Here is a 25,005-nt window from a genome sequence, read left to right as displayed (position 1 = left end):
ATTATAAGCAAGTCAATTTGACTTCAGTATAGGTATGGTGGTGGAAAAACACTGGGAAAAGATAGGAGGTAAATACAACAACACTATTTTCTCTTGCAGATACAAAGTATTGAATGCTAGTGTCATCCCCGAGGGACAGTTCATTGACAACAAGAAAGCTTCAGAGAAGCTGCTGGGCTCTATTGATGTGGACCACACTCAGTACAAGTTTGGACACACAAAGGTAAATTCTTATAGTCAGTATTAACAGATTTTGTCATCTGGTGTATTCATGTTTACTGATGTCTAAATTCTTACATTTGACAACATAGGTGTTCTTCAAAGCTGGTCTGCTGGGTACCCTGGAGGAGATGAGAGATGACAAACTAGCTTCGTTGGTGACCATGACTCAGGCTCTCTGCAGAGGATATGTCATGAGGAAGGAGTTTGTTAAGATGATGGAGAGGAGGTGGGATCCTCATACAGTACACTAAACTGTAGTATTCAATCATAACGCTACAATACAGATATTCTTGTCAAAATTTTATCCTCAGCAAAGTCGCATATCAGTAGAAATGACACATTATCTACTTTCATTTTCCAGAGAATCTATTTACTCCATCCAGTACAATATTCGTTCATTCATGAACGTGAAGAACTGGCCATGGCTGAAACTGTACTTCAAGGTCAAGCCTCTTCTAAAGAGTGCTGAGACTGAGAAGGAGCTGCAGAATATGAAGGAGAACTATGACAAGATGCAAACAGACCTGGCTACTGCTCTGGCCAAGAAGAAGGAACTGGAGGAGAAGATGGTTTCCCTGCTGCAGGAAAAGAATGACCTGCAACTGCAAGTGGCATCTGTGAGTAGGAAAAAAGAGCTTGTGTTCTCTTATTTTCAGATATCTCAGTGAGATAAGAAGAAACCAGATACTTACCTTGTTCTCTGATTGCCTTGCCCAAGTTGATGATGACTCAATGAAAAATTAACAAAAACCTTATAAATATTAAAATCTTTAACAAATACAATAACTAATAAATGCAATGTGTGTTCCAAATGTACTATAGGAAGTTGACAATCTAGCAGATGCTGAGGAAAGGTGCGAGGGGCTCATTAAGAGCAAGATCCAGCTCGAGGCCAAACTCAAAGAGACAGGGGAGAGACTGGAGGATGAAGAGGAAATGAATGCTGAGCTCACTGCCAAGAAGAGGAAACTGGAGGATGAATGCTCTGAGCTGAAGAAAGACATTGATGACTTGGAGCTCACCTTGGCTAAAGTGGAGAAGGAGAAACATGCCACAGAAAACAAGGTTGAAATCATATTAAACCTATTTCCTTTTTAAAGATAAATTATATGGTTATACAGTGAGGGAAATAATGACCTTCCACATCATTTCAGGTGAAAAACCTGACAGAGGAGATGGCATCTCAAGATGAAACCATTGCCAAGTTGACCAAGGAGAAGAAAGCCCTCCAAGAGGCCCACCAGCAAACACTTGATGATCTCCAGGCAGAGGAAGACAAAGTCAACACTCTGACCAAGGCCAAGACAAAGCTGGAACAGCAAGTGGACGATGTAAGAAAACCATTGCTTTCACAGCTATTAAAGTATAAAGCAGTTTGGGTCTTAATACTGATGATGTCTATTTTTTATTTTAAAAGCTTGAGGGATCTTTGGAGCAAGAGAAGAAGCTCCGCATGGACCTTGAGAGAGCCAAGAGAAAGCTTGAGGGAGATCTGAAACTGGCCCAGGAATCCATAATGGATCTGGAAAATGACAAGCAACAATCTGATGAGAAAATCAAGAAGTATGCGTTTTGTTATTTTTGTTCCTTATATTTTATCATAGTCGTAATGAAACAAAATATCATTACTCAACTATAACAGCAAAATATGTAATTGTTTTTCTCTTCCAGGAAGGACTTTGAAACCAGCCAGCTCCTCAGCAAAATTGAGGATGAACAGACTCTTGGTGCTCAGCTTCAGAAAAAGATCAAGGAACTCCAGGTAACATATTTGACATGGATATTAAAGTGAGTTTATCAAAAACAACATGCTCAAACTAATAAGCTTCCTTGATATTATTATCAACAAATCTAGGCTCGCATTGAGGAGCTGGAGGAAGAGATTGAGGCTGAGAGGGCTGCTAGGGCTAAGGTGGAGAAGCAGAGGGCTGACCTCTCCAGGGAGCTTGAAGAGATCAGCGAGAGGCTTGAGGAGGCTGGTGGAGCAACAGCCGCTCAGATTGAGATGAGCAAGAAGCGCGAGGCTGAGTTCCAGAAGCTGCGTCGTGATCTTGAAGAGTCCACCCTGCAGCATGAAGCCACCGCAGCATCTCTCCGCAAGAAGCAGGCTGACAGTGTTGCAGAGCTGGGAGAGCAGATAGACAACCTCCAGCGTGTCAAGCAGAAGCTGGAGAAGGAAAAGAGCGAGTACAAGATGGAGATCGATGACCTCTCCAGCAACATGGAGAATGTTGCTAAAGCAAAGGTGAGCAAATGAAGGATTTGCTTTTCATTTAGCTCAGAAATATGATCTGTAAGTATTAAAAAAGGCAGGACCTTGAAACGTAAAGAAATACTTAACAGAAATATTGTTGTTTATAGGGCAACTTGGAGAAAATGTGCAGGACTCTTGAGGACCAGTTGAGTGAGCTCAAAGCCAAAAATGATGAGAATGTTCGTCAGCTGAATGATGTCAACGCACAAAGGGCCAGACTGCATACAGAGAATGGTGAGGCACCTGTGCACCTGTAATGAGAAGCACTCTATCAGGAGGGCCGATCATTTTAACTGAGCAGTTTTTACATTATCCTTTAGGTGAGTTTGCCCGCCAGCTTGAGGAGAAGGAAGCTCTTGTTTCCCAGCTGACCAGAGGCAAGCAGGCCTTCACTCAGCAGATTGAGGAGCTGAAGAGGCATGTTGAGGAGGAAGTGAAGGTATGAAAAGTTTACATGTCCTGTTTTTATGTTTTAACAGATAATGAATTGAGTTCTTGTCAACTGCAGTCATTAAAAAATATGTACAGTACATTCTAATAAGATTTAAAAAATTAAAGCTCAATCATCTTCGAAATTCAACAGCAAAACCATCCATACAGACATATTGCTATAATTGCTAACTGAAATCTTTTTTGTGAATTACATTTTTGGTGGTTAATGAAAAGAAAAATCAATATTACTTTATGCTGAGTACACATTTAGATGCTCTTTGTATGCTTCATAAGTAAATTACAAATGTTCTGTCATGTTCAATAGGCAAAGAACGCCCTGGCCCATTCTGTTCAATCATCTCGTCACGACTGTGATCTGCTCAGAGAGCAGTATGAGGAGGAACAGGAGGCCAAGGCTGAGCTGCAGCGTGGAATGTCCAAGGCCAACAGCGAGGTGGCTCAGTGGAGAAGCAAATATGAGACTGATGCTATCCAGCGCACTGAGGAGCTGGAGGAGGCCAAGTACATAAATCTTTTCTTATTTCCTAAATAGGTCAAATTTTGCTTTCTATTTTTCCAATTAGACACAAGTAAATTCTTTTTCACTACAGGAAAAAGCTTGCCCAGCGCCTGCAGGATGCTGAGGAATCCATTGAGGCTGTGAACTCCAAGTGTGCCTCTCTGGAGAAGACCAAGCAGAGGCTGCAGGGTGAGGTGGAGGACCTCATGATTGATGTGGAGAGAGCTAATGCTCTGGCTGCCAACCTTGACAAGAAGCAGAGGAACTTTGATAAGGTAAATGGTTAAACTGGTAATTATAACTAGTTTTATCACAAGAAACACAAACCTATGTAGTTAAATAAACATTTATCAACCCATATAATTTAAGGTCCTGGCAGAATGGAAGCAGAAGTATGAGGAGGGTCAGGCGGAGCTGGAAGGAGCTCAGAAGGAGGCTCGCTCTCTCAGCACAGAAATGTTCAAGATGAAGAACTCCTATGAGGAGGCTCTGGATCATCTGGAGACCATGAAGAGAGAGAACAAGAACCTGCAGCGTATGTTATTTTTACTACACTTGTGTGTTTTCTTCTCTGTCCCTTACAAGTCCTAGTTTATGAACCTGTATGGCCTGTACACATGAAAACTGTATTAGTGCCAATATTGCAATTCAAGGAGACACTCATACCTTCAGAATGTAATTTGACCCATGGTTTGCCTCCTCTGAACTTGAAGGATAATTATACCTTTCAAAATGGGTTGTGCTTAAGAATCACACTTCGACATTTGACTTCTGTCTTACAGAACAGACCACTTCTGTACGTCACATCAACTGTGTTTTGGTTTTAATTGTTCCACAGAGGAGATCTCAGATCTGACTGAACAGATTGGTGAGAGTGGAAAGAGCATCCACGAGCTGGAGAAAGCCAAGAAGACTGTGGAGACTGAGAAGTCTGAAATTCAGACAGCACTGGAGGAGGCTGAGGTAAAATCTTGATTACAGTATAAGACCACTCACATGATAAAAGAGCATCTATCTGAGAGCATATATGTAACCATTGTTTTGAGGTAGTTTCTGCAAAAGATAAGTTTTGGTTTGTTTGTGACTTTTTAAGGGCACACTGGAGCACGAGGAGGCCAAAATTCTCCGTGTTCAGCTTGAGCTCAACCAGATCAAAGGTGAGATTGACAGGAAGTTGGCAGAAAAGGACGAGGAGATGGAGCAGATCAAGAGGAACAGCCAGAGGGTGATTGACTCCATGCAGAGCACTCTGGATTCTGAGGTCAGGAGCAGAAATGATGCCCTCAGAGTCAAGAAGAAGATGGAGGGAGACCTGAATGAGATGGAGATTCAGCTGAGCCATTCCAACAGGCAGGCCACTGAGGCCCAGAAACAGCTGAGGAATGTCCAGGGACAGCTCAAGGTGAGTTTTGTTTGATTACTTATTTAATTAGTTTAGAATAAAAGAATAAGTGAACTTTCTTCTTTTCTTTTCAATGTCAGGATGCCCAACTGCACCTTGACGATGCTCTCAGAGGACAGGAAGACATGAAGGAGCAGGTTGCCATGGTGGAGCGCAGAAACAGCCTGATGCTGGCTGAGATTGAGGAACTGAGAGTTGCTCTGGAGCAGACAGAGAGAGGCCGCAAAGTGGCTGAGCAGGAGTTGGTTGATGCCAGTGAGCGTGTTGGACTGCTTCACTCTCAGGTTTGCTGTCATTAATTCAAAAGAAACTAATACTTTGAATACATTATAATAACAGTATGTTATTAAACACTGCTTTTCTTGAACATGCAGAACACCAGTCTTATGAACACCAAGAAGAAGCTGGAGGCTGACCTTGTCCAGGTTCAGGGTGAAGTCGATGATGCTGTCCAGGAAGCCAGAAATGCTGAGGAGAAAGCCAAAAAGGCGATCACTGATGTGGGTTTACATCTCTACCTCACCTATGTTATGTTATTGGTCTACTTACATGCACTGTTAATGTTAAGTTTATCATAGATAATGAATGATTTAGAGAACACTATTGTTTTAGGCTGCCATGATGGCTGAGGAGCTGAAGAAGGAGCAGGACACCAGTGCTCACCTGGAGAGGATGAAGAAGAACCTGGAGGTCACAGTCAAGGACCTGCAGCACCGTCTGGATGAGGCTGAGAACCTCGCCATGAAGGGTGGGAAGAAGCAGCTCCAGAAACTGGAGTCCAGGGTATGCACTTCATGTACCTTAAATGCTCAAAATACACGAGGTTTAGAATGTAAAATGCACTTTCAATGTGTAGGGGAAAAAAAACTTCTCAGTACTATTTTTCATGAATCATCACATTTCAGGTGCGTGAGCTGGAAGCTGAAGTTGAGGCTGAGCAGAGGCGTGGAGCTGATGCTGTAAAAGGAGTCCGCAAATATGAGAGGAGAGTGAAGGAGCTGACCTACCAGGTAATTTATTATTCAACTAAAAACTTTCACGAGTTCTTAATGGTTTGATTCTGCCACTATCCTTCACTGGTAACAATCCTTTATCTGTGCAGACTGAGGAGGACAAGAAGAATGTGAACAGACTTCAGGACCTGGTGGACAAGCTGCAGCTCAAAGTCAAGTCTTACAAGAGACATTCTGAGGAGGCTGTAAGTGAAGTGTTTTATTATTTACATAGCACAAATTAATAACGACACAAAGAAACCATAATACAATGGAATATTAAAAAATACAAAATACTGTGACTCATCTCCCTTCACAGGAGGAGCAGGCCAACACTCACATGTCCAAGCTGAGGAAGGTTCAGCATGAGCTGGAGGAGGCTCAGGAGCGTGCTGACATCGCTGAGTCCCAGGTCAACAAGCTCAGAGCCAAGAGCCGTGATGCTGGAAAGGTAACCATTTATCAATGGGCACTCACGTTTAATGGGGTTTTTAAGTTAATTCATATGTATTCTTTATAACATTATTTATTCATTTGCATAGATTGTGTTGAGATTTTAATAATATAGTATGTCCTATGATGAGTAATTTTTCTTTTTCTTGCTTTTTTTTCCAGTCTGACAGCGCCGAGTAAGAAAAAACATCACCTGGAGACTTTTGACAGTATTCATAAAATATGAACTTGCTGTTGAATTGTCTTGCAATGTCAATAAACTGTATATAAAAATATTGACTCTGTATTACTTACTCTGTTTTATTTATACAAGTCATTCAGTATTCAACACAGCAGTTAGGTGAAGCTACATCAGTTGACTTGTTTTAACTGCTTATCTGGTTTGCTGGGTTTGGAGCTCTTACAGTTCAACATTAATATTTTCCTTCATCTAAATAATATTGATTCATGCTCACAGGGCAAGGAGAGCACTTGGCTTGGTGTTCCCCATAGCTGCTTTTAATATGAGTGACAGCAGTGTCAGGTTCAACCTTAAAAGACACCTTCACATGTTACAGAGTAGAAATGAAGAGTCATCATTTCAGTATACAGTAAATACAGTAGGCTATTATAGGCTAAATATAACATTAACAGCCGGGGTCCACCGGGTACGTCAGCGGCGCGACATGTCTGCAGCGCGAGTCCCGTAGTTTTTCATGCATTTACCCATGTTTATCCTTGACATTGTGTAAATGTCCGTGGCGGACATTTGAAAGCGAGTAGATGACAAACAGTACAGTAAACTTGTAGATAACTCAAATATATGTAATAACTTAGGTGGAAAATGCTTTAACATTTCATGGCTCAGCAAATGGTAAACAACCCCGCTGGCTTCTCTACGTGTCGCTTCTGTACGCAGTCAGTGGAGCCCAAATGAATATGCCGCGATGCTACGCTGACATGACGCTTACTTTTGCAGCCGGTGGAGCCCGGCCGTAAGAACCACAATTTATGCCCATTCTCAATTTATTTATGCAGTACAAATGATATATTAAACTAGGATTGCTACCTCATCGTTGTATGCCTCCATGAATCAGTCAAGTTGCAGTTACAGTTCGAATCCATGTCTGTCCAGACTCATATGTAGTCATCATGACAGTGGACAAAAATTGAGGTTGCTGCAAACAAACTACACATTCTAAAACGTGGATGCTACACACACACATCCTTAACCCAGCAGTGCAGAAAATCTATACAATCACCACTTTCAAAATGGACACCCAATGGATAAGTGTCACCAATTCAGCATCTGACCAAATGTCTCCCCTTCACTATGATGTCACAGTGACGCTGACCTTTAACCTTTAGATATATAATGTCATCACATCATCATTTTATCCTATAATTTATTTGTGTAAAATTTTGTCCTAATTATCTTTTGAATTGTTGTGTCATGCCCAAGAACTTTTTTTTTTTTTTTTGAGGTCACAGTGACCTTGACCAGCTCGTCCTTAAGTCCGAATAGACATTTGTACCAAATTAGAGGAAATCCCCTCAGGTTTTTGAAATATATAATATAATAATATAATATATAATAGAATGAGACAGATGCTTGGTCACAGTGACCTTTGACCTTTGACCACCAAAATCGAATCAGTTCATCGTTAAGTCCAAGTGAACATCTGTGACATAGGGCTGGGCGATATGGGCTTTAGGCTGAATGGTGAAACATGATATATATCTCAGTATTTTCTACGAAATGGGCTACATGTTCAGTTGCATGCTGATCCAAAGCCAAAGTGTTTTTCCACAGCAGGGCAGGTAAGAGAAGTTTAGAGGTGTTTCATTTCATTTCATTATATTTATTTATTTATACAGGAAAGGAATCAAAAGCAACATTGTGTGTTAAAGTTAAAACTGGCCTGAGTCAGTTAAAAACTGGTTTTCAGCAGGTTCCAGTTATGCAAAAAAAAACCATTACAATATAAAATACAAACAGAAATAATCAGCAGAGGCAAAACAACAAAATGTAGGCAGCTACACAGACATTGCAGAGTAGGAGACTGAAATGGAGATATGGGATTAAAATCAGTGGTTGCAGGTCTGTCCTTCCATCAGATAGTGTTTAAATGCGTGTTTGAAATGTGTAAAAGACGGTATTGCTCTGATGCAGTGTGGGCTCTTGTTCCAAAACTTAGTGTGAGTGTGATAAAGTGATCAGCTGTGTTAGAGGTAAGATGTTTGCAAAAGTGCAGTAAGAGCCTGTTGTCTGCAGCTCTTCATCAACATCTCACTGTGGCTGTTTCTGATTGTACTCTTCCTCCCTGCAGTATTATTAGAGTTGCCTTTATTGAAGAAAAGCCTCTAACAAAGTTCCGCTAATGGCTTGCCTCAGCGCAGCCAAAAGTGACAGTGGAAAAGGCCCACAGTATTGTACATGTGCTATTGCGGTTATTTGATTAATCTCACAGACTGATTTAGCATAGCACATGCAACTTATAGACCAATGTCACACTGTAGACTAATTAACAGACAGATTAAACGGGGGAGCAGCTCTGTGTCTCTCTGATTGTTGCTGGAAAACTTTTGAGTGAGTAAGTGGGGCAGAGCTGTGCGGAGAGTGTGACAGAGGAGAGATCCACACTGGTATGTCTAAATATCTTGCTTGAAAATATATATCAATATATTGTACATAGTCGTTATATCCCCCAGCCCTACTGTGACAAATTTGAGGAAAAATTCTCTCAAGGCCTTTTTGATAAATCGCATTCAAGAGAATAAGACGGACGTAAGTTCACAATGACCTTGAGCTTTAACCACTGACCACCAAAATCTGATAAGTTCTTTCTTGAGTGCAAGTGGACATTTGTGCCAATGTTGAAGTAATTCCTTCAGGGAGTTCTTTGAAATATTGGTTTCACAAGACCCAAAAATGAAATATTGGGTTCACAAGAATGGGATGGACATACCGACGGACAGATAGACAGACAACCCGATAACATAATGCCTCTGGCCATGGCTATCGCCGGCGCGGGGGCATAAAAATTCAGTATACTACAGATTTAGCCGAAGATGGTCCACCTGGCTGACTTTCACCACTTACTCCCATCAATGTAGCATCAAAACAACAAGTCATATAAAGCAGAACACATGTAATGCAAAATGTAAAAATATGAAAGACAATTTTATTACAAATTTGAATGGGCACATCTACAGCGCGTAATAGAGCCACTTGCTTTTTGTGGACAGTGTCCCCCATGGCTTCATTCTTACTCTAGGCTGGTATTCAGTAGTATTAAAATAGGAAAACTGATAAAACCTAAAATTAGTCTTTGAAAGTTGCGATTAAAAACTATTACTGATCTAAGTCTGGACACAGTCAGCCCTTGCACACTGGGGTAAATCTAAATTCCTTAAACACTGTATCTACGTGACATTTAATATAAACACATGCATGTTCTATAAAGAAAAAAATCAGCTTACCTTATGTAATTAGTGCCAAAAATCTGAAATGTTAATGTGATCGTCCAATAATCTTTGTGAAAATATTGCCTCCTCAATGCAGTTTTGCATTTCACAGCAAAAATGCCAATTGCGTAGTCTATAGCTAACCAAAGCCATTTCAGAGCTGTCAGCAAGCATGAACTGTACAAAAAGACTTACAGGCTTCCTCATCAATGGAAATAATTGGAAACACCATTTCACTGTTATCACTGCACGATAACAAAGCCAAAACATCTGTGCATACATTGCACAAAGGCTTCAAACACTTAACTGTACAAGCCATATATTCTAAATTCATTGGCTATACACATCATTGTATCTGCCATTTGTAAAACGGGACTTGCTTTTGTGGTTAAAACAGTTGTCCCGCATTACTGATGAAATGAGCCAACTACGCAGGCATATAACACCTTATGTACCCCCTTATATGTACTCCCTCTGTCTCTGTCATCGGTTTATGCTTACTGACACATGAGGACAGACTTGCAGATGCCTTTCTATTTTCGATCATGCTGTACAACCTTGAAAGTGTGGGCAGTCATCAAATAATACACAGCCCCCCGACAAAATCTGATATCTCCCCCACAGCACTGCTCATACAAATATCAAGTATGTCAAACGTAAAGAGATTTAGAAGTTGAAGAAGTTCTATTTTAATGAGAGCCAACCGGTGATTAAATTAAAGCCAGTCACTGAAAGGCAAAACATACACAACAGAACATTATATGTTGACTGTTTGTTTGTGGATTTTACTGTACTGTGATATAAGTATTGTAGGCCCACTTTCATACTTTAGCCTAATAGTTGTGTTTCTTTTAAATCAAATTATTTTCACTTGTGCACAACAAGCTTACAGAAATGTAGTACAATTGAAACCTTTTTTATTCATCAAGCTTTTCACTTTTCTTTTTTTTGGGGGGACCATTTCAGCTTCAGTCTCCACAACATTTTTTTGCTACCCATCCAGACTACCGTGGTTCAGACAATGTGACTGGATTGAATCTCATTTAAACTGGTTTAAAGGTGTTTCTTAGTCTAATATATATATATATATTACATTACATACATTACAACTAAGGGTGTTGTGATTGATGATAACTGATAAATTAAACATTTATATATCGTGTTAATAATACACATGTGCTAATATCATCTAGATTATCCAGTCCCTCTTAAATAATTTCCATTTCTTTCCGTTCTTGCTTTGTCTCCCTCGCCGAACGCTATCTGGTTGCCTTTTCATGATCTGTTGAGTGTAACTGCTCTTTTTGTGCAACTTTATACAGTTAAACCACACTTGTATTTTGAGTGTAATTCATTTTCATAGTTTTGTATCTTGTAAACTTGCCATACATTTCCATAACTAACCTCACATAAAGTATTTACTAGGTCTCAAAAAGTCTCATAAATGTATCAATAGCTCTAACCTGATTTCATGACTGAAAACTGAGCTCCAAGGGCCTAGCTACCCCTGCCTAGAGCCATTATGACGGGCACTGGGAAAAGGATTTCCTCAAAACTGCATAGTCACCCAGTTTAAAACATGCAGCTTTTCTCAGCTACTAAAAAAATGATGATTTGGAGACACATAGTTTTCTACTGGACACCAACAATTTTTAAACTGACCTACACGTGTGGATTGAGCTGCATTTTTGATCATCTTTTGTCACAGACATCACACCTGCGTGTAATGGGCCTGAGCTAGTGCCATCATGAACTGTAATTTCAAAGGAGCTCAAGGCTGGGCAATACACAATTATGAGATAATGGTTTGAGATGCACTCTATCATGATGTTGATGTTGAAGGTAGAGCTGCAAATACCAAAAAAGTTAATAGCTTTCTAAAGACTTATGTGATATGTCATATTTTATGCGCACCCCAACACCACAAGCTGTATGTTTTTATTCCTCTATTATTAATGTATTGAGCCTTTCTTCAATATATTGCAATCACCACACCTTCCCCCTGTAGTTTGCACATGCATTTGCTCTTTCAGGAAAATAGGGTAATCTTTGTCTTTGTCTTGCCAGTCAAGTTGCAGTTATAGTTTATATCCATGTCTGTCCAGACTCATATGTAGCCATGACGGCTGACAGAGATTTGAACAGGCTATGGATGTCGCTGCAAAAAAGCAACATATTCCAAAACATAGATGCATCACACACATCTTCAACTCGACAGCACAGATCTATATAATAAACACAGTTTCAAGGTGGTTTGAGAGACTCTAATTTAGTATCAAACGAAATGTCATATTAGACAATCAAATTAGACATTTGTGTGAAAATTTGTCATAATTAGAGTATGAATTCTTGAGTTATGGCGAAACACGTGTTTTGCAGAGCATGATCTCACTCCGAAGTCCTCGAAATCCAACGCTTGGGCAGTGACTTGCAGCATCAGAACCCAACGGAAAAAAAAGCGTCCTTTAACATCGGCACGATACGCGGCTGGTTGCCGTTACAGTGGTGGGCAGGCAGGAGGGTGGTGAATGGGTCCAACAAACACCCAACCATGTGTGGTTATTGTTGAAGGAAAAAAAATGGCAATTTGAGGTGTTGTACCGACGAAGTGCATTTATTTTTAAAGAGACTGTATGTAAACATTAAATACCCTGTGAAAACAAAAGTGTATCATGAAAGAAGAGAACTTGACACAGTGTCCCAGAACGTCAAAAACCAATGCATACAAGGTACCGTGCATGTTGTATGTGGATGTGGAAAGTCCATGACCAAAATGTCAATATGTGACAAGGTCTCATGCAGTCAAAGTGACCTTGACCTTTGTTCTTTTAATACCAAAATCTAATCAGCTCATCGTTGACATTTGTGCCAAATTTAAAGAAATTCCCTTTAGGCCTTCTTGAGACATTGTGTTCACAAAAACAGGATGGATGGATGGACAACCTGAGAACATAATGCCTCTGGCCACAGCTATTGCTGATGCAGAGGCATAACAATTGTAGTTGCAGAGTCTGATGTACCCACTAAAGCGCATCACCTTTATGTTAACACCCAGTGCTTTGTTGTACTTTTATTTTTGTTTTTTCTCTAGCTGTGCAAGCTCTGGTTCAAGAAACAAAAACATGCATCGAGTCCAATAAGACATCCTTTCTTCTCTTTTTAATGTCCATTTGTTGTTTCATCAGAATGTTTTCCATATCCAGAGGATTACTGTATCAGCCTCGCTTAGTCATTCCCACGACTAACAAGGCAGTATGAGCTTGTTAAACTGTCTATGTTTGGTAATAAATTAAGATCAGACAATATTTCCTTAATTGAGCATCTTTAAAGGAATTTTGGAATTGGATCAAAACTATGTATGAGTGTCAACGTCTAACAATGATGACAGGTTATACTAGGAAGGGTTGGTAGGTCAGTTGGCCTCCACAAAGGCAAGCAAGCCTGTGGAGCCCGAAGGAAGTTCCCTCTTTTCTCGTAGAACTATGGCTACAATGCAGAACCCTTATTATCCTTATTATTTCAGGTGGAGGGTACCTTTAACTACAACAACACTCAAAGTTCTATAGCACTGCAATATAACATACCCACTCTACTGTAAGACCAGGGCTTAAAACAAGTGAAGCAATACAGTCATTTTCCTGTTTTAGCTGTGGCTCCTTAATGCTATCTGTCAAGTCGGCACATTTCTGGCAATTCTATCCGACCCCAGGACAATTACAATGAACATACACAATATATTGAATAGAATATAATGCCTGACAATGGCCTTACCTTACATACACAGACATTATTCTTTCTATTCAAGAACGTTCCAGAAATGAATAGATCATTTAAGAAAATAAATCTCCTTAAACTTGGGATATGGTATTAACAACATATCTAAATGTGTCCTATAAATATATCCTTCTCTCTGTGCCAAATAAGAATCACTGCTCCCTCCCTTGGCTGGATTTATTTTTGACCATGGTAATACCTCGTGATCTCCTGGTAAGATGAAAAATAATAAGCCAAGTCTGTGCAAATCTTGGAAATGAAAGTTGATCCTGGAGATGATCCCAGACTTTCCCTTTATTAAATCATGAGTCAGTCGCTCATTCAGAATAAACTCTTTCAATCAAAAACACTGTCTTTTTTACTCTTTACAGCAGAATATTCATGCCATTTGTGAGGAACATATTTCTGGTGTTAATTTATCTGAGTTGGCAATCCATCTTCGAGTCTGTTCCTAGGAGATACATAACACTTGTCCAGTGTTAATGGAAAGACCATGACCCTGAATTTTATTTCAGATATTTGAGATTTGCATGTCCTGTAACTATACACCAGTGACATTTCAAGGCTTCTCCAAATTTAAAACTCATTACTGGCTGTGATATCAAAATTAATAGGGCACAGGTGCCTACCATAAACTGATCATTACAACAAATAATCCGCCAACGAAGCAGTGCACTTTTTTTAATTCACCACTAGGAATACTGTTGACAAAATTGATGTACTCAGTATTTATAAGCACAATTAAGTTCTAAAATGTATCAGCCGAACAATATTGTTATCTGTTAGTGACAGTATTTCTTTAACAAGTGCAGTGATTATCAATTTTGAAGATTGTGTTCAAGAAATTTGAGGTTATATATCAATAATGCAGATATACATATAAAGTAAATCAACAAATGTGACAATATTTCTATCTTTGGAATATAAATAATTTCACACAGTACTTGGTGTATGTTGATATATATCATTAGACTATTAAATGAAATTCAATATCCCTAAATATTTAGATGGGGTTAAACTGTATTTGTTATATGATAAAATAGAAAACTAAAAAGATATTTCTATTGTCATACAACTTTGTAAAATGTTGCATACATATGTAGGGAAAAAAAGCGAGTGTCTTAATCTATATGCACTGAACATATCAGTATCAAGCACCAAGGTCAAGCATTCCTGACCAAATTGAGAGGGACCCTTTAGCTGACGAGGCAGACTCGTTGTGTATAAAAACAGCAGCTCTACACGTCTGCTCCAACTGATTGGCATCAAAGACGGGTGAGTGCAGTCAACTGTTCCTATAGCATGTATGTATAGTATGTATAGCATGTAATATGTATAGTATGTATAGCATGTCTCTATCACATTATCACTATTAATTCAAATATGCCACCGCAGTGTTTCACTTTTCAATTACTTTGCTTAACTTAGACCGTTATTTACATTAGGTTTTGTATGTAAAATGTATTTTTTGCAATCTTAAAAGAAAAATTACAAAACAATTAAAGACTTACCCAAAACTTGTTTTGCAGCATCCTGATATACACAGGAAAACAAGGAATTTCTTTTTGCATCAACTGAGGTAAATTCTTCAAAACAAAAATAATGGAAATGAATCAATTGTCTGTAAAAAATGTATGACTTACATTTGAATTTCTCATATTTTCAGTCTCCACTAAAGTGCCACCATGAGCACAGACGCGGAGATGGAGCAGTATGGCCCTGCGGCCATTTACCTCCGAAAACCAGAGAGGGAGAGGATTGAGGCCCAGACTGCTCCATTTGATGCTAAAACAGCCTTCTTTGTGACTGATCCTGATGAAATGTATGTCAAGGGCAAACTTGTCAGTAAAGAGGGTGGCAAAGCCACGGTTGAGACAGATGGAGGAAAGGTAGGTGAACTTATTAGACCCTAAATAAACAAAACTTTATATGAAATGACTTTCAAAATCTCAAAACATTTTTACTATATTTCCAATTCAGTCAGTCACTGTAAAAGAGGACGACATCCATCCCAGGAACCCTCCAAAGTTCGATAAGATGGAGGACATGGCCATGATGACCCACCTCAACGAGCCATCTGTGTTGTATAACCTCAAAGAGCGTTATGCATCATGGATGATCTACGTAGGTTTTTACTTGGCTACAATGTGTATATAATGGAGAAATAATTTAGATTTGCAGATGCAAATGTTTAATTGTTTTATTTATTCCCAACTATTACAGACCTACTCTGGGTTGTTCTGCGTCGTCGTGAATCCCTACAAGTGGCTTCCTGTGTACGATGCTCAGGTTGTGGGAGCATACAGAGGCAAGAAGAGGATTGAGGCTCCACCCCACATCTTCTCCATCTCTGACAATGCCTATCAGTTCATGCTCACAGGTAAAATCAAAATTACTAGTGTTAAAGAGTCTACATAGCGAGAAGCAGAATTTAACTTTAACCTAAGAACAATAGAAATGAAACTGATACGAAGCGTATGTTTGTGTTACAGATCGTGAGAACCAGTCTGTCCTGATTACGTGAGTGTAAACAAACTGCTAAAACTTTGTATTCACATAATATTTTCTGTATGTATATATCTTCTGTATGTATTATAATTTCATTTCTGCACAGTTTTACATCTCAGATTCTCATTTTTCACCTGCGTGGTTTTCTTTTATACATATTTAATGAGCATTATGGGAGGGAGCCTGAGATCTAAGATTTTCTCTTTACCTGACCGTGAATAAATTAAACTTTATGATAATGAAGCTGAATGTTAACAATGTGTTTCTAATACCCCAGTGGAGAATCTGGTGCCGGAAAGACTGTCAACACAAAGCGTGTCATCCAGTACTTTGCAACAATTGCAGCTCTTGGATCTAAGTCTAAGGCTGAGGCACAACCCGGCAAAATGCAGGTAAAATTGGTTATCTAAGATATAACTGTTTGTGAAAGTACAGTTGTTTTAGCTGTTTATCTCATGGAACTCACATCCTCTCTTGCAGGGCTCCCTTGAGGACCAGATCATTGCAGCCAACCCTCTGCTGGAGGCCTATGGTAATGCCAAGACTGTGAGGAATGACAACTCCTCTCGTTTTGTAAGTGATAACATCAAGGAATCATTCTGGAACTTTTTCTAATTGCTCTCTTATAAATGTGATGCTTATAAGGATCTGATTGTCTAGGGTAAATTCATCAGGATCCACTTTGGCTCCTCTGGCAAGCTGGCTTCAGCTGATATTGAAACATGTAAGTCTTAACCACAGTGTAAGTTGAGAATTATGTGAAACAATGATGAAGTTATACATGAGGTGGCAAAAGTGTAGCAAGTGAAACTTCAGGGTTGCATTATGGATAAATTATACTGCAATTTAAGTACCGAAGGAAGAACATTTTATTTACTTATGTAATTATCTATAATTTTGTCATCCAGATTGACCTTAGTGTACTGTAATTTTGTAGCATTGGTCTATTATGTGCACACATCAATAGCACAACTGTCCATCCTGGAAGAGGGATCCTTCCTCTGTTGCACTTCCATTTTTACCCCCGGTTAAGAAATTATTTAGGGAGGAGTTTTTCCTTATACCCATCAAGTGTCAGATTTATGATATTGGGCTCTATAAAAATTTGACTTGACTCATTAATTCAGAAATGGCTTTGTTTACGTATTTAAATATTGTTTGACGCTGAACAGCTGATGCATTAGATAACACATGTCTTATAAATACAAGTGATATGGTAGTTTAGTTTTAAGAAGATAAACGGTCATGTTGGGTGGGAATGCATGTGAGCAGACAGCAAGAAAGGGATATATACATTCACACAGTAACTGACTGCCATCTGTTGGTCTGGCAAAACTTCCTGCCATAACACAGAGGGATTAGAGTGACTACTATAGCTACAGTATGAGTGTGTTTAATATATATAGTATGTGTGGGAGCATATTTCATCTCCACACAACCATATACAGCATAAGAAGGTCAAGATAAGGGATGGACACATGCTTGTAATCACTGAGGTTGGAGGTAAATGCAGTAGCTCAGTCCATAGGGACTTGGGTTGGGAACCGCCTGTCGCCTGTTCGAGTCCCCGTCCGGACCAAATATGGAGCGTGGACTGGTGGCTGGAGAGGTGCCAGTTCACCTCCTGGGCACTGCCGAGGTGCCCTTGAGCAAGGCACTGAACCCCCCAACCGCTCGGGGCACCTGACCAAGGGCAGCCCCCTCACTCCGACATCTCTCCACTTTGTGCATGTATAGGTCCTGTTTGTGCATGTGTGTGTCTTTTGGACCTGTGTGTAATTGACAAGCAAGAGTGAAAACATTGAATTTCCCCTCAGGGGGATTAATAAAGTAAATAAAACTTAAAACTTAAAATAAAACTTAAAGCAATAAGAGGGCAAATGCAAAAAGATGGCTGATACACTGGCTTTAAATAAAAATGAACAGTGTTATGCTCTACTGCTATCATTTTACAGTCTCCAAATGAATTTGTTATTCTTAGATCTGCTGGAGAAGTCCCGTGTCACCTTCCAGTTGTCTGCTGAGAGGAGCTACCATATCTTCTATCAGCTGATGACTGGCCACAAACCTGAGCTCCTGGGTATGTTACTAGATGATATGACCTGGAAAATTTTAACAATACTTGAAATGTTTTCACAAGAACGGGTCAGTTATTGTGGTTCTGGTCTTCCAGAGGCTCTCCTTATCACCACCAACCCCTATGACTACCCAATGATCAGTCAGGGTGAAATCACTGTCAAAAGCATCAATGACGTGGAGGAGTTCATTGCAACAGATGTAAAATCACACTTAACTGTTTTTTTAACTCAATAATAAATCAAAGTTTTCAAAATATACATATAAATTTATTTTCTATGTAATGCAGACAGCAATTGACATCTTGGGCTTCACTGCTGACGAGAAGATAAACATTTACAAGCTGACTGGAGCTGTGATGCATCATGGCAACATGAAATTCAAGCAGAAGCAGCGTGAGGAGCAGGCTGAACCTGATGGCACTGAGGGTAACTGCTTAAATTATGTATTCTCATCATGCAAGTATTTTTGGTGCGTAAAATATTACACAAATTTAGGTGTATTTAGCACCTCTCGTGTTTCTATCCACCAGTGGCCGATAAAATCGCCTACCTCATGGGCCTGAACTCAGCAGATATGCTGAAAGCTCTGTGCTACCCAAGAGTCAAGGTCGGAAACGAGATGGTGACCAAAGGTCAGACCGTGCCACAGGTAATGAAAAAGAATCTTTGAAAGAATGTTGAGAAGACTTGCATTTTGGTGTGAAATCATTATTCTGAGAAATGACCACACTTTTTTTTTGTAGGTCAACAATTCTGTCAGTGCTCTGTGCAAGTCTGTCTATGAGAAAATGTTCTTGTGGATGGTCATCCGTATCAATGAGATGCTGGACACAAAGCAGCCAAGACAGTTCTTCATTGGAGTGTTGGATATCGCTGGATTTGAGATCTTTGATGTAAGTAATAAAAACACATCAGTATTGATGATATATAAACACAACATGCCCAATCTACTGAGTATCTACCTGTATACTATAGTTCAACAGCTTGGAGCAACTCTGCATCAACTTCACCAATGAGAAACTGCAACAGTTCTTCAACCACCACATGTTTGTCCTGGAGCAAGAGGAGTACAAGAAGGAAGGCATTGAGTGGGAGTTCATTGACTTTGGTATGGACTTGGCTGCCTGCATTGAGCTTATTGAGAAGGTAAGCAGCCACTCGGGTAAACCCGATTTCTTAAATCATGTGCATATGTTTACTGCCCCAGTTTAATTTTTAACATAGAATGAATGAAAAACTCTCCTCAGCCAATGGGCATCTTCTCCATCCTTGAAGAGGAGTGCATGTTCCCCAAGGCCTCTGACACAACTTTCAAGAACAAGCTACATGATCAGCATCTTGGCAAGACCAAGGCATTTGAGAAGCCAAAGCCTGGAAAGGGCAAGGCTGAAGCTCACTTTGCTCTGGTTCACTATGCTGGTACAGTGGACTACAATATCACTGGCTGGCTGGACAAGAACAAGGACCCCCTGAATGACTCAGTTGTTCAGCTCTACCAGAAATCTTCAAACAAACTGCTGGCAATGTTGTATGCAACTCATGCTGCAGCTGATGGTACTGTAACTTCTACGTGGCAATTCGGTTACTCATTTAATGACAGCATGCACTTTCCTTCAGGAAGTAAACCAGTACAACGAATAAAGAGTTAATTATTTGCTGGCACTGTGTTTAAAAATGCAGAGTCTGGTGGCGGTGGCAAGAAGGGTGGTGGAAAGAAGAAGGGTGGTTCCTTCCAGACTGTGTCTGCCCTTTTTAGGGTATGTTTAACATCCCCAAAATCAAGTTCTAATTTAAGCTGATAGGCTCAAGTTTTGAATTTGGAATTTGTTTTAAATATTAATATTTCACCTCACAGGAGAACTTGGGCAAGCTGATGACCAACTTGAGGAGCACTCATCCTCATTTTGTGCGCTGCTTGANGTTCATTGACTTTGGTATGGACTTGGCTGCCTGCATTGAGCTTATTGAGAAGGTAAGCAGCCACTCGGGTAAACCCGATTTCTTAAATCATGTGCATATGTTTACTGCCCCAGTTTAATTTTTAACATAGAATGAATGAAAAACTCTCCTCAGCCAATGGGCATCTTCTCCATCCTTGAAGAGGAGTGCATGTTCCCCAAGGCCTCTGACACAACTTTCAAGAACAAGCTACATGATCAGCATCTTGGCAAGACCAAGGCATTTGAGAAGCCAAAGCCTGGAAAGGGCAAGGCTGAAGCTCACTTTGCTCTGGTTCACTATGCTGGTACAGTGGACTACAATATCACTGGCTGGCTGGACAAGAACAAGGACCCCCTGAATGACTCAGTTGTTCAGCTCTACCAGAAATCTTCGAACAAACTGCTGTCAATGTTGTATGCAGCTCATGCTGCAGCTGATGGTAAGAAAGAAGAGCACTAAATATGCAATACAGATAGTGTGTTTCAACATAATAAAACTATCCCTAGCAGACACATGGTTTCAGTAACATTATGTGCATTTTTCGTAAAAAAAAAAAAAAAAAAAATTCATAATAATCCACTATTTCCTACTATCATTGGTACAAGAAAATGCGCAACATGGTTGAAATTACTGTATCTTTATTAACTATTAGCAGTTCATCAGAGAGTGCAGTTTAAAATGTTATATGAGATGCATTAAGTTTGCACTGATTGGTAAGAATGTGTGTGTCTATTACATTTGGTCTGGGACTGATATTATGTTGATGACTGCAGTGTAGTAATATATTTATTCATGTTACTTAATTTAAGAATCTTCACCCTTTACGCAGCAAAAACTTCTTTCAGCAGTTACTGCAGTGCTGTTTATATAAGGCCATTAATGAAATATAATGTTTTGTGAAACAGAGGCTGCTGCCGGTGGCAAGAAGGGTGGTAAGAAGAAGGGTGGTTCCTTCCAGACTGTGTCTGCTCTCTTCAGAGTATGTATTGTTTCATATCTCTGAATAATAATTAAAGACCTCATGTTAAAAAACTGATGACCTATTATCTCATGATGCTGACCCACAGGAGAACTTGGGCAAGCTGATGACCAACTTGAGGAGCACTCACCCCCATTTTGTCCGCTGCCTGATTCCTAATGAAACAAAGACCCCAGGCAAGAAGCCCGCAGTCCCACTGTTTGCACTACATGTAACACTATCATAGAAAGAAATATTTTTAACGACATGAATTTGCAACTTTTAGGTCTTATGGAGAACTCCTTGGTCATCCACCAGCTGCGGTGTAACGGTGTGCTGGAGGGCATCAGAATCTGCAGAAAGGGCTTCCCCAGCAGAATCCTCTACGGTGACTTCAAGCAGAGGTGACTGTAGTTTTAATTATAAGCAAGTCAATTTGACTTCAGAAAAGGTATGGTGGTGGAAAAACACTGGGAAAAGCGACAAGGTTAATATAAGTCACAACATGTTTTTCTTGCAGATACAAAGTATTGAATGCTAGTGTCATCCCTGAGGGACAGTTTATTGACAACAAGAAAGCTTCAGAGAAGCTGCTGGGCTCCATTGATGTGGACCACACTCAGTACAAGTTTGGACACACAAAAGTACATTTCCAATCACAATATTAATAGCTATAGTATATCTATTTCCTGGTGTATCCATGTGTGCCAATGACTGAATTACTTCACTTGATTATATAGGTGTTCTTCAAAGCTGGTCTGCTGGGTACCCTGGAGGAGATGAGAGATGACAAACTGGCTGCATTGGTGACCATGACTCAGGCTCTCTGCAGAGGATATGTCATGAGGAAGGAGTTTGTTAAGATGATGGAGAGGAGGTGGGATCCTCATACAGTACACTAAACTGTAGTGTCCAATCATAACTCTACAATACAGATTTTCTTGTCAAAATTCTATCCTTGGCAAAGTTGCATATCAGTAGAAATGACACATTATCTACTTTTATTTTCCAGAGAATCTATCTTTTCAATCCAGTACAATATTCGTTCATTCATGAATGTGAAGAACTGGCCATGGCTGAAACTGTACTTCAAGATCAAGCCTCTTCTGAAGAGTGCTGAGACTGAGAAGGAGCTGCAGCAGATGAAGGAAAACTATGACAAGATGCAAACAGACCTGGCTACTGCTCTGGCCAAGAAGAAGGAACTGGAGGAGAAGATGGTTTCCCTGCTGCAGGAAAAGAATGACCTGCAACTGCAAGTGGCATCTGTGAGTAGAAAGCAAAGGCAGATGTAATTTTCTTTCATTTTGCATCCATTTAATAAGCCAAGTGATTACTGTCAGTCACACTAACATATATTTTTGTGGAATACCACGTGTGCAAACAGTATCTCTCAATTGTCTTCGACAACCTACACAAGATTTTAGGGTTCAATGCTACAACTTGTGAATATACATTTGTTCAATATGGCTAGTCTGGCTCAAGAGTATATTAAATACCACATATTGTTATTGTGCAAACACACACTGTAGGAAACAGAGAATCTCTCAGATGCTGAGGAAAGGTGCGAAGGGCTCATTAAGAGCAAGATCCAGCTCGAGGCAAAACTCAAAGAGACAGCTGAGAGACTGGAGGATGAAGAGGAAATGAATGCTGAGCTCACTGCCAAGAAGAGGAAACTGGAGGATGAATGCTCCGAGCTAAAGAAAGACATTGATGACTTGGAGCTCACCTTGGCTAAAGTGGAGAAGGAGAAACATGCCACAGAAAACAAGGTTCAGAAAACTTGAAATATATATGCAGATAAAATTTTTTAAAATGATTCTATCAATATTTAAAATATGTATAGATATTAATATCAATATATACAACCGTGTACCATTCATTTTTCTTTAGGTGAAAAACCTGACAGAAGAGATGGCATCTCAAGATGAGGCCATTGCCAAGTTGACTAAGGAGAAGAAAGCCCTCCAAGAGGCCCACCAGCAAACACTTGATGATCTCCAGGCAGAGGAAGACAAAGTCAACACTCTGACCAAGGCCAAGACAAAGCTGGAGCAGCAAGTGGACGATGTAAGAAAACAATGTCATGACTTTCCCTTGACCTTTTCCCTGGAATGACTTGGTATTCTTGGCACTGATGATCTGTCTTTTAAGTGCCTCTAATGAACTGTCATTAACTGTCATTTGACAGCTCGAGGGATCTTTGGAGCAAGAGAAGAAGCTCCGCATGGACCTTGAGAGAGCCAAGAGAAAGCTTGAGGGAGATCTGAAACTGGCCCAGGAATCCATAATGGATCTGGAAAATGACAAGCAACAATCTGATGAGAAAATCAAGAAGTATGCGTTTTGTTATTTTTGATATTTGATTTTACTATCACCATAATGCAACATAATGATCCAAAGTCAGCTATGACAGTAAAAAACAATGTTATCCTCTTCCAGGAAGGACTTTGAGATCAGCCAACTCCTCAGCAAAATTGAGGATGAACAGACTCTTGGTGCTCAGCTTCAGAAGAAGATCAAGGAACTCCAGGTAACATATTTGACATGGATATTAAAGTGAGTTTATCAAAAACAACATGCTCAAGCTAATAAGCTTCCTTGATATTATTATCAACAAATCTAGGCTCGCATTGAGGAGCTGGAGGAGGAGATTGAGGCTGAGAGGGCTGCTAGGGCTAAGGTGGAGAAGCAGAGGGCTGACCTCTCCAGGGAGCTTGAAGAGATCAGCGAGAGGCTTGAGGAGGCTGGTGGAGCAACAGCCGCTCAGATTGAGATGAACAAGAAGCGTGAGGCTGAGTTCCAGAAGCTGCGTCGTGATCTTGAAGAGTCCACCCTGCAGCATGAAGCCACTGCAGCAGCTCTCCGCAAGAAGCAGGCTGACAGTGTTGCAGAGCTGGGAGAGCAGATTGACAACCTCCAGCGTGTCAAGCAGAAACTGGAGAAGGAAAAGAGCGAGTACAAGATGGAGATCGATGACCTCTCCAGCAACATGGAGAATGTTGCTAAAGCAAAGGTGAGTGCTTTGTTTAAAAGTGAAGGATTTGCTTTTCATTTAGCTCAGAAATATGGTCTATACTGTAAGTATTAAACAAGGCAGGACCTTGAAACTTAAAGAAATACACAAAAATACTGTTGTTTATAGGGCAACTTGGAGAAAATGTGCAGAACTCTTGAGGACCAGTTGAGTGAGCTCAAAGCCAAAAATGATGAGAATGTTCGCCAGCTGAATGATGTCAACGCACAGAGGGCCAGACTGCAGACAGAGAATGGTGAGGCACCTACACTAAAAACTATTCTGTGGGTAGAGTTTGTCACGTATGATACATAAACACACATAATGGTGACGTGTACTGTACATTTAACAGTCCTGTACTATAGAACTAAACACATAAAACCATTAAAAAATCATGAAGAATATCTTCATTAATAGCGCATGAACATTTTGTCATTTAGGTGAGTTTGGTCGCCAGATTGAGGAGAAGGAAGCTCTGATTTCCCAGCTGACCAGAAGCAAGCAGGCCTTTACTCAGCAGATTGAGGAGCTGAAGAGGCATGTTGAGGAGGAAGTGAAGGTATGAAAAGTTAATATCTCTCAGATTCTTAAATGGTATAAATCAGCTTATCTGTTTCAAAATATATCCTATAACTTACAAAAAGACAAATAACTCAATATAAACGGATAAACTGAGAGCTGTCATAAAGCGGAAGTGAGAAAAAATGCTTTAGATCTGATTTGGACATGGGCTGTGTGTTCAACAGGCCAAGAACGCCCTGGCCCATGCTGTTCAGTCAGCCCGCCATGACTGTGATCTGCTCAGAGAGCAGTTTGAGGAGGAGCAGGAGGCCAAGGCTGAGCTGCAGCGTGGAATGTCCAAGGCCAACAGCGAGGTGGCTCAGTGGAGAAGCAAATATGAGACTGATGCTATTCAGCGCACTGAGGAGCTGGAGGAGGCCAAGTACATAAATCTTTTCTTATTTCCTAAATAGGTCAAATTTTGCTTTCTATTTTTCCAATTAG

General features: G+C 40.1%; 2 protein-coding genes across 2 annotated transcripts in view; both read left to right on the top strand.

The window, feature by feature from the left end:
* The window catches only part of LOC126406149 (myosin heavy chain, fast skeletal muscle-like), a 10,250-nt gene extending 3,795 nt beyond the window's left edge, over nucleotides 1-6,455 (top strand). The window contains exons 15-37 of the mRNA XM_050070327.1: nucleotides 28-32; nucleotides 100-223; nucleotides 312-448; nucleotides 584-839; nucleotides 1,045-1,287; nucleotides 1,377-1,553; nucleotides 1,640-1,785; nucleotides 1,894-1,984; nucleotides 2,078-2,467; nucleotides 2,584-2,710; nucleotides 2,797-2,915; nucleotides 3,234-3,430; nucleotides 3,520-3,703; nucleotides 3,798-3,963; nucleotides 4,267-4,391; nucleotides 4,522-4,830; nucleotides 4,911-5,114; nucleotides 5,205-5,330; nucleotides 5,443-5,613; nucleotides 5,736-5,840; nucleotides 5,933-6,028; nucleotides 6,142-6,273; nucleotides 6,438-6,455. Of these exons, the coding sequence (XP_049926284.1) occupies nucleotides 28-32; nucleotides 100-223; nucleotides 312-448; nucleotides 584-839; nucleotides 1,045-1,287; nucleotides 1,377-1,553; nucleotides 1,640-1,785; nucleotides 1,894-1,984; nucleotides 2,078-2,467; nucleotides 2,584-2,710; nucleotides 2,797-2,915; nucleotides 3,234-3,430; nucleotides 3,520-3,703; nucleotides 3,798-3,963; nucleotides 4,267-4,391; nucleotides 4,522-4,830; nucleotides 4,911-5,114; nucleotides 5,205-5,330; nucleotides 5,443-5,613; nucleotides 5,736-5,840; nucleotides 5,933-6,028; nucleotides 6,142-6,273; nucleotides 6,438-6,455 (3,648 nt within the window). The remainder of the gene's footprint in view (nucleotides 1-27; nucleotides 33-99; nucleotides 224-311; nucleotides 449-583; nucleotides 840-1,044; nucleotides 1,288-1,376; nucleotides 1,554-1,639; nucleotides 1,786-1,893; nucleotides 1,985-2,077; nucleotides 2,468-2,583; nucleotides 2,711-2,796; nucleotides 2,916-3,233; nucleotides 3,431-3,519; nucleotides 3,704-3,797; nucleotides 3,964-4,266; nucleotides 4,392-4,521; nucleotides 4,831-4,910; nucleotides 5,115-5,204; nucleotides 5,331-5,442; nucleotides 5,614-5,735; nucleotides 5,841-5,932; nucleotides 6,029-6,141; nucleotides 6,274-6,437) is intronic.
* Nucleotides 6,456-15,181: 8,726 nt separating this feature from the next.
* Nucleotides 15,182-25,005, top strand: part of LOC126406148 (myosin heavy chain, fast skeletal muscle-like) — a 33,729-nt gene continuing 23,905 nt past the window's right edge. The window contains exons 1-28 of the mRNA XM_050070326.1: nucleotides 15,182-15,385; nucleotides 15,477-15,620; nucleotides 15,720-15,876; nucleotides 15,989-16,016; nucleotides 16,282-16,396; nucleotides 16,485-16,577; nucleotides 16,665-16,728; nucleotides 17,986-18,084; nucleotides 18,178-18,281; nucleotides 18,370-18,508; nucleotides 18,613-18,731; nucleotides 18,826-18,975; nucleotides 19,058-19,228; nucleotides 19,330-19,636; nucleotides 19,763-19,839; nucleotides 21,091-21,178; nucleotides 21,268-21,385; nucleotides 21,502-21,625; nucleotides 21,722-21,858; nucleotides 21,994-22,249; nucleotides 22,514-22,756; nucleotides 22,878-23,054; nucleotides 23,176-23,321; nucleotides 23,427-23,517; nucleotides 23,611-24,000; nucleotides 24,130-24,256; nucleotides 24,441-24,559; nucleotides 24,747-24,943. Coding sequence (XP_049926283.1) covers nucleotides 15,182-15,385; nucleotides 15,477-15,620; nucleotides 15,720-15,876; nucleotides 15,989-16,016; nucleotides 16,282-16,396; nucleotides 16,485-16,577; nucleotides 16,665-16,728; nucleotides 17,986-18,084; nucleotides 18,178-18,281; nucleotides 18,370-18,508; nucleotides 18,613-18,731; nucleotides 18,826-18,975; nucleotides 19,058-19,228; nucleotides 19,330-19,636; nucleotides 19,763-19,839; nucleotides 21,091-21,178; nucleotides 21,268-21,385; nucleotides 21,502-21,625; nucleotides 21,722-21,858; nucleotides 21,994-22,249; nucleotides 22,514-22,756; nucleotides 22,878-23,054; nucleotides 23,176-23,321; nucleotides 23,427-23,517; nucleotides 23,611-24,000; nucleotides 24,130-24,256; nucleotides 24,441-24,559; nucleotides 24,747-24,943 — 4,184 coding nt within the window. The remainder of the gene's footprint in view (nucleotides 15,386-15,476; nucleotides 15,621-15,719; nucleotides 15,877-15,988; nucleotides 16,017-16,281; nucleotides 16,397-16,484; nucleotides 16,578-16,664; nucleotides 16,729-17,985; nucleotides 18,085-18,177; nucleotides 18,282-18,369; nucleotides 18,509-18,612; nucleotides 18,732-18,825; nucleotides 18,976-19,057; nucleotides 19,229-19,329; nucleotides 19,637-19,762; nucleotides 19,840-21,090; nucleotides 21,179-21,267; nucleotides 21,386-21,501; nucleotides 21,626-21,721; nucleotides 21,859-21,993; nucleotides 22,250-22,513; nucleotides 22,757-22,877; nucleotides 23,055-23,175; nucleotides 23,322-23,426; nucleotides 23,518-23,610; nucleotides 24,001-24,129; nucleotides 24,257-24,440; nucleotides 24,560-24,746; nucleotides 24,944-25,005) is intronic.

This window comes from Epinephelus moara, chromosome 18 (genome assembly GCF_006386435.1).
Source record: "Epinephelus moara isolate mb chromosome 18, YSFRI_EMoa_1.0, whole genome shotgun sequence".
NCBI classification, from domain to species: Eukaryota; Metazoa; Chordata; class Actinopteri; order Perciformes; family Serranidae; genus Epinephelus; species Epinephelus moara.
Note: the sequence above shows the minus strand (reverse complement) of the source record. Positions and strands in the feature narration are given on the sequence as shown.